At 40.3% G+C, this 8,876-nt stretch overlaps 1 protein-coding gene across 1 annotated transcript in view; it reads left to right on the top strand.

Annotated features, from left to right (window-relative positions):
* Positions 1 to 6,038: 6,038 nt before the first annotated feature.
* The window catches only part of LOC149467396 (sodium- and chloride-dependent GABA transporter 1-like), a 32,851-nt gene continuing 30,013 nt past the window's right edge, over positions 6,039 to 8,876 (top strand). Inside the window, exon 1 of the mRNA XM_089671761.1 lies at positions 6,039 to 6,413. Coding sequence (XP_089527887.1) covers positions 6,182 to 6,413 — 232 coding nt within the window. The 5' untranslated portion in view covers positions 6,039 to 6,181. The remainder of the gene's footprint in view (positions 6,414 to 8,876) is intronic.

The raw sequence follows: 8,876 nt of genomic DNA, 5'->3' as shown, positions 1-8,876 counted from the left end.
ACTACAGGGGGACCCAAAATTTAAGGAAGTTGTCCTCAGTTTATCAGTACCCTTGGGCATCCTGGACACCCTATGCCAGTTAAAATCCCCTAAATAAAACAACAAAACCAAAGCTCAAGGACTGATTTCTGACTCTGGATGCAAGCCTTTTTGAAGATATGTGATGCCTGGCTGTGCAGGACTATAGGGGGACCCAAATATTCTAGTGACTCCTAAGGGGTAGTGCTACATGAAGCTAAACCCTAAATAGAAACCTTTGCTTTCCTTTAAGACTGCATGTCAACAGCCTCAAACGTGAAAAACAGAACCTTTAAAGGGCCCACTTTGAAATGATTGGAAACAATTAATGCAAAACTTGGTCATCCGGTTACTTTAATCTGACCATCGCTGACCTTTTTTCAGGGCACAGTCAGGAGTAAGCAAACTTGTGGATCATAAAGTAGTAAACCCTCACAGATCCAAATTCCCATCCTTCAGGGACACAGTATAATTCAGCGCTGCCTTCTGGCTTGATGGTGATTACATTGGACATAAACTGGAAGCTCATTAACACCCAGTCAATATTTGAGCTAATGATGGAGAGGGGTGTAGTGAGAGCACAGAGCGCTGGTGGGCCACCACTTTGGGTACAGCGTCAGTGAATGGCAGGACACATGGAGAAGCAGTTCAAGGTAAGCTGACATCAGGTACCATCTTGTTTATTAAGGTGTCATTAAATCCTATAGATTTAAATATGGGTTTAGTTAGATAAAGAGATTAAAAAGGTAGGCCTCAGAACTTCTTTAAGAATAATTAAAATATTAATTCCAAGTGGCTCAACTAGAAAATGCAAATGGCTTACAATTGCAGTCCAGGGTTTGATCCAGGACACGTTCTTAAGTGGACAGAAGGTACAAAGAATTATGGGGTACATTGGAGCTTCCTATATGGATTCTGGTAGGCTAATGAGAGCTTATTTTAATAATTTCCACATTTACATTGTGGTAGTAGATGTTTTGTAACATGCAGCTTCAACTTCCTGCCTTGTACTCTAAGGCTGCATTCACACTTGAGTGTTTTGTAGCTTGAAGCTCCAAAAATGCTCCAACTTAAAAAATCAATTGTTTTCTATGGGGTCTGTTCGCGCGATCAGGTGTAAACAGGCACCATAGAGAACAAATGATTTTTTTGTTTGAGCTTTTTTGAAACTTCGAGCTTCAAGCTACAAAATGCTCAAGTGTGAATGCAGCCTAAGGCTGGCCATATACTATACAATTTTCTGTCCAATTTCTGCCCAATTTCCTTTAGATTTACCTTCAACTATGTAGTGCAAGGGCCTGCCTAATTGGATACAAGTCTTGTTTAGGTTTGACCTCGTATTATATGGTTTTTGGTAAATTTAAAGTAAAATTCTAAAGAAAATTGTATAATGTATGGCCAGCTTTAGTGAATGGGTTTGTTCACACCAGCTGGTGCACATTATGGAGCACATATGACACACACACACTCCCATGCATTGTTACAACACTTCACAGTGTTATTTTTTTTCTTTTTCAAAACTTTATTTAAAGTTACAATAAAAAATAACACTTTGTTTAACTCATTTCACAACAGCACAATACAGCACCACGCATTGTAACATGTTTTTATGCATTGTATAACATGCTGCATTATTATGCAATGCTAGGGTTGCCACCTCATCCCTTTAAACCTGAACACATATTATTGCACAGGATCTGAGGCTAATTTAATGCAGATAAGGCACTAAGTGAGTTTAATTACCACCTTGATCATCCACAGAACCTGTGTAATTAATATGTGTTCGGGTTTAAAGGGATGAGTTGGCAACCCTATGCAATGCACATTGACGCATGGTGTAAACAGGGCACATAGATTACGTTCTTGGTGTCTTTTTTTGAGTCTGTGTTGATCAAGGCAGATCAATGGACCTGTTGGGAACAAGTCGTTAAAGTGACACTAAAGACTATCCTTAGTTTCCAAAAACAAACCATACACCTCCACTGCTTCATGGCCCTGTCATCCATTTTTTGTGAAATATTTATTTCTTTATTACAGGTACTTAATAGTTTTTCACTGTGTTTTTCTGCCTCTTTGTAATGTCCTCCCTTGAGCTCCCGAACTTCTTCTCTTTGTTTGGCAGTGCATATTAGTTGTGTTCAAGTGTACTGTGTTCATGTACTCTATGCACACTACAAATCCCATAGTCCATAGCACATAAAGTAGGACCATGGAGAATAAATGTAGCCACCCTCCAACAGAAAGTCAGATCATAGCAGAAAAAAGGGAATTAGGAGGAGGGTGAGAGCAATAGAAGGTACTTTTCTGATTTAAGAATACATAAAGAGAACTTTTTTTTAAATGTTCATTGCATAAAATAACACTTATCTTCATAGGAAATGAAAAAACATTTTCCTTTTTTACGACTTTTTTTAGTTTGAATTTTACCAATACTATTGTTTTAAAAGTATTTAGTGACAGCTGATCCAGCATACACAGCTCCATATGTCACCTGTCAAGCTCGGTATCTTCAACTACCCATTTGTATAGGACTTTGCATTAAACAAGTCATTAGCACCTGCAACCAATAAAAAGTCCACATTTTATTATGTATCATTTGTAAAATCCATAACAGCCATACATAAGTTGATATTACCTAAACTCAAAGGATTTCAAATGTAATAGCATATCAAAAAATTCCAATGCAGGTAAAGAGAAGCTGTTTAGTACAATGACTGCAAAGTTCAGACTCAAAATCTTAGGCAGCCTCTATTTTTCATTCAAATGCTATTCACAAATACTTATTTGTATTTTGATGTTTCACATTCTTGAGGATCAAGCATTCCTTTGTTGGCAGCTGACTAGTGTAAATCCTCAGAAACAAACATTACGAATTTCAACCCAAACAGAATCTGCTTGTCTTTGAGACAGTGTAAATGTGTATATCTATAGACATGTTCTATTGGAGGGAGTAGGGAATGGTAAGAAGAACCCACGGTGGGTAGATTTTTCTGTCTGTGTTGTACAGGAGAGATTTTCCAGGAGGCATAAAAGGAAAGTTGTCAACGGAACAGGTATCCCCATTTAAGCTTTCCCTTCCAGTAACTGTTTTTGTGACAACTATAAAAAAATAACTTTTGTGAAATGTTAGTTCTACTTTAATATATTTAAAAGTGGTATTAAACTCTCAGCTGTTGAAACATTTTCAGCAACTGCTTTAATCAAAAGTATGCATATTCTTTATCTTTTAATGATTGCCTGTGTTTCAGATTAAAGGATAAATTGACCTTTCTGAACATGTTACACCCATATTTCGAGTGTAATTATTTATTGCTGCCAAAACTCAAAGAGAGCGAGGCCCTGCGGGGCTCCGCCCACACGGATGCTTCATTGATTCAATTATCACTGTGAATTAATTAACTAAAAGTACCAACAGCCTGTGCGGCTGTCGGCTTGTAGTTCTCTGCACTCTGGTAGTTCATTGATTCTTCCCGTCAGTGTAAAACTGCCTGCCTGTAAGATGTACGGGCACACAGATTACACTGACAGTCTGCAGGAGGTCTGCCTGGCACCAACGATCTGCTGATTGCTGGTGCAAAGCTTTCCAGGCTCCTAACACAAAAAATAGTAAATGTACATGTTCTTGCCTGCAAAGAAATGTGCATTTATTAATTTTTGTTAAAAGGTGAAATTATCCGTTAGAGCTGATTCACACATGTGTGGTGCGGACTGAAGCTCTGGTTTCACAGATAATTGATACAGTAGTTGTTCACAGGTTTACCTCAGGTTCAGGACAGGATTAGCTCAGGATCTTATCTTGTTCACACACATGCGGTTTAGAAATGGTTCCCAAAGAAGTCAATAGCCTGTAATCCACACCTGAACCGGACTGCACTGCTTAGAAATCGGACAGGACTCTTTTTAAAATCGCACTGAATCCACACTGCCAGTGCACTGGACATACTGTATGTGAACAGGCACCATAGGAAGCAATGTTTTTTCACGTCATGAGGATTAGATGTGGTTCATATGCAGTGCATATATGTGAACCATCACTAGCTAATATCACGAGCACTGTCCCAGGTTTCCTGTCTCAGGGTGGCTCCTTTCTCTGCCAGCATCCTATGGAGCCACCCTTGCATGCAGTGACTAGAGCTGTGTCTCCCAAAACTGTTTGTATCAATAGAAACATGCAACACAATAGATAGAACAGGGGTCTCCAAACTGTGGCCTGCAGGCCAGATGTTCAAACGGCATCCAATCCACATATATGTGAATGGGCACTTATTGATACAGTAGTTGTTCAGCATTCAGAACAAGTTTAGATCAGGTTCAGGACAGGTTTAGATTGGGTTCAGGTCTGGATTTTATCCTGTTCACAACTGATGACGTGCAGTTTAGAAACGATTCCCATAGAAGTCAATAGCCTGTAACCTGCACATGAACAAGACCACACTGTTCGGAAATCGGAGAGAACTCTTTTTGAATCTGCACTGACAATGCACCACACATATGTGAACAGGTATCATAGGAAGCAATGTTATTTCACATGTCATGAGGATTGGATGCAGTTCATATGCGATGCAAATACGTGAACCAACACTAGCTAATGCCACGATCACTTTCCCAGGTTTCCTGTTTCAGGGTGGCTCTTTTCTCTGTCAGCATCCTATGGAGCTACCCTTGCATGCAGGGACTAGAGCTGTGTCTCCCAACACTGTTTATATCAATACAAACACACAACACAATAGATAGAACAGGGGTCTCCAAACTGTGGTCCGCAGGCCAGATGTGGCCCTTTGCTTGCCTTTATCCAGCCCTTGGGGCACTGTTCCTTCAACTGACAACAAAGATGGAGCACTATTCCTCCCACTGATACCAACAATGGGGTACTATTCCACCCAATGACACCAGAGATAGGGAACTAATTCTCCCACGACACTAATTATGTAATTAGTTTACTCCCAATGACCACCAAACCCAATATCTACTCCCACTAGAGCTAAGGCATTTTTTACTCCCACTGGCCACAGTCCAACCCCCAAAAGTTTAAAGGGCAGTAAACTGGCCCTTTGTTTCAAAAGTTTGGAGAACCCTGGTCTAGAATAGCAAGGCACTCCCCTGCTCCCCCCAATTTCTCTATGCTGAATCGGGACTGCACTGTCCACTGTTAATTCTTTTATGTGAAGAAAAGAAGTTCAGGGGAACAGCACTGAAAACTGTAAACTGCAAGTGCTGGGGTAAAGATTTTAACAGTTTACCGAGGAATGTTTGTTTTATTGTGCTCAATGTGTTCATCTGGTAAACTCTAGGGGTTGAACACTATTTGAATGGGGTTAAGTTTGATGTCAGGGCATTTGTTTAAGGGTTTGTTTTTAGGAGTTAGGTGAAATTTTTGGGTTGGGTTAAGAGTTATGTTGGCTATACATAGGTAAGTCTTCTATCAATATTGTAAATCAGCAAACTAGTCAAGGAAAGCTACCACCAACAGTTTTTAAAAATACATTTAATTTTTATTTTTTGTTTGTATATGGCAGAGAAGTTGATAGCTTGTCTTGTTTTATTTGTTAATTAAAGCTGCTTGAAAGTGGCCATCGTTAGGATTACACATGATTGTGATTGGTAATGTTACATTTATCATTAAGGGCTTATCTCTGTGCTTCTGATCTGCTGCTTCCTCTTTCGGACACTTCCTATCTACATGCACTTCTTTCGGTGTCAGCTGCTTCTCATTGCTCTGGATTGACAGCTACAACATTGGACCATATCTGTGCAATGTGTGGTAGCATGGCCACTTGCACTCACCACCAGGTGACCAAAAACAAGCACAATTGGGGAGCATTTGTCACCGTAACACAGAAAGTTCCTGAACAAGGACCTTCCCAGCAGGATCATCAGGTTTCCTTTAAAGAAAGATGCAGATTTTATTAGATTGCAAATGACTTTTGAAATTACATCAACTTGTTAAAATGTCTATGATTTGAATGATTGGGTCTACATTTACTTTGAAATATATATTTTATCCCAACAGCTGTGACTCTACTCAGCATTCCCCTTGTGGCACATTTGTAGTCTCTCTGAAGAACCTTGGTCAGTTGGTTTTGGTCTGCCAGTCTTGGTTGGCTCTGCTCAGTGGTCCACTCTTGAGAAGTCTCAACCTCTTCCCCTTCCTTGCTGGACCAGGATGGGAAAAATTGATAGTGACTCTGTAGAGCTAACCTCACCAAGTGAGGTCCGTCAAGCTTTGCCCATTGAAACTCACTGTTCAGTTCCAGCAGCTGCCAAGAAGAAATCGGACACAGAAGATCGAGGAACTTGGAAAGGACGATTCGACTTTTTGTTGTCCTGTGTGGGGTATGCCATCGGTCTGGGAAATGTGTGGAGATTCCCATATTTGTGTGGAAAAAATGGGGGAGGTGAGATGGCATCAGCTTCATACATGTTACATAGTTACCTGAGTAGAAAAAAAAAATCTTGTACATTTAGTTAAGTCAATTATGAACGCCATCAGATTTGGTGAACCCTCCCTTGGTCAACAGAGGCCAATTCTAAGACACATGAAGGGAAAGTATTTCCTGCAAAACTAGCTGTAATCAAAATACTTCCATACTATCCTTTAGAAATTATAAGTGTAAAGCTGGTCATGCACCGTTACCTTTTTTACAAATCGGCATTAATAATTCTCTGTTACTATTGAGGTTGTTGATAAATTCTCAACCTTAAGGTGATACTAAATTTAAATTTTTTTTTTTTTACCTTAATCCATTCTTTGCATTAAGGTAAAAAACATTTTCTTTTTCTTCCTACTCTTCCCTGTGTGAAGGGGAAGAGAGGGGAGAATAAATCCAGCGCTCTGCACGGCTGCTTCTACTCTCTCCTCTTGACCTGTTCACACAGAACTTGAGCATTGGCTCCTGCTGCTGTCAATCAAATGCAGTGAGGAGGCAGTGGGGCTAAGTCCCACTGTGTAAGTCTATGGAGCTTGGCTCCATAGACACACAGCTCGGGAGCACACAGACACTGTGTGCCTCCATAGGAAATGGCTTACTATGGGGACACATGAAAAAGAGGAGGAGCCATGATTGCCAGAAGAGGACCCGAGAGGAGGAGGATCAGGTTCGCTCTGTGCAATACCACTGCACAGAGCAGGTGAGTATAACATGTCTGTTATTTAAATTTTTTTTAAAATCTTGACATTAGTAACACTTTAAGCCAGCCTTTCTCAACCGGGATGCCGCAGCACCCCAGGGTGCCGCCAGAGATCTTCAAGGGTGCCGTGGTGTCCTGGCAGAGAAAGGCTGTCACTGGGCCCGAGCTCCCAATCCCCGGCCGCACTGTACATTGGCACTGGAAGCCATCAGACCGCTGAGAAAAGTGAAAGCAAAGGGAAGGAAAGTGTCTTCTGTGCTCTCTGCTTCCCCCTACAGTGCAGTACCTGGCTGTGTGAGTGATGATAAAGTACTGTAACTTTTCATAGGGCTGTATAAATGTGTTTGTGTGTGTGTGTACATGTGTGTGTATGTGTACATGTGTGTATGTGTACATGTGTTTGTATGTGTGTGTATGTGTACATGTGTTTGTATGTGTGTGTATGTGTACATGTGTTTGTATGTGTGCGTACATGTGTGGGTATGTGTACATGTGTTTGTATGTGTGTATACATGTGTGTGTATGTGTACATGTGTTTGTATGTGTGTATACGTGTGTGTATGTGTACATGTGTTTGTATGTTTGTGTACATGTGTGTGTATGTGTACATGTGTTTGTTTGTATGTGTGTGTATGTGTAAATGCATTTGTATGTGTGTGTACATGTGTTTGTATGTGTGTGTACATGTGTTTGTACGTGTATGTGTACATGTGTTTGTATGTGTACATGTGTTTGTATGTGTGTGTACGTGTGTGTACATGTGTTTGTATGTGTGTGTACATGTGTGTGTACATGTGTTTGTATGTGTGTATGTGTACATGTGTGCGTACATGTGTGTGTATGTGTACATGTGTGTGTATGTGTGTGTACATGTGTTTGTATGTGTGTATACATGTGTGTGTATGTGTACATGTGTTTGTGTGTATACGTGTGTATGTGTACATGTGTTTGTATGTTTGTGTACATGTGTGTGTATGTGTACATGTGTTTTTATGTGTACATGTGTTTATATGTGTACATGTGTTTGTATGTGTACATGTGTTTGTATGTGTGTGTACATGTGTTTGTATGTGTGTGTACATGTGTTTGTACGTGTGTGTACATGTGTTTGTATGTGTGTGTATGTGTACATGTGTTTGTATGTGTGTGTATGTGTACATGTGTTTGTATGTGTGTGTATGTGTACATGTGTTTGTATGTGTACATGTGTTTGTATGTGTGTGTATGTGTACATGTGTGTGTATGTGTACATGTGTTTGTATGTGTGTGTACATGTGTGTGTACATGTGTTTGTATGTGTATGTGTACATGTGTTTGTATGTGTGTGCATGTGTACATGTGTTTGTATGTGTACATGTGTTTGTATGTGTGTGTACATGTGTGTGTATGTGTACATACGTTTGTATGTGTGTTTGTTTTTGTATGTGTGTGTATGTATGTTACTTTTAATCTTGACCCCCTATTCCTGTCCTTTCAGAACTCCCTTTTTAGGACTTGTTCATAATAGCAGCAAGGACTTCTGCTCCTCTGAAAAGCAATCCATGCTCAGATCACTTTTCAGAGGCATCTGACAGGTGGTAAAGAGGCAATATGTTACATCCTCACCACCTGTTTTAACCGTGTAAATAGCAGCATCACCACACCACAACTACCTGCAATGCACACACAGTTGCAGGGTGGTTGTAGTTCATCCCCATTCACCTGGGGGTATACTTCCAGCTGCACCCACA

This window comes from Staurois parvus, unplaced genomic scaffold, assembly GCF_062004578.1.
Source record: "Staurois parvus isolate SC_StPar_1 unplaced genomic scaffold, SC_StPar_1.0 ptg000114l, whole genome shotgun sequence".
In the NCBI taxonomy this organism is placed as follows: Eukaryota; Metazoa; Chordata; class Amphibia; order Anura; family Ranidae; genus Staurois; species Staurois parvus.
Note: the sequence above shows the minus strand (reverse complement) of the source record. Positions and strands in the feature narration are given on the sequence as shown.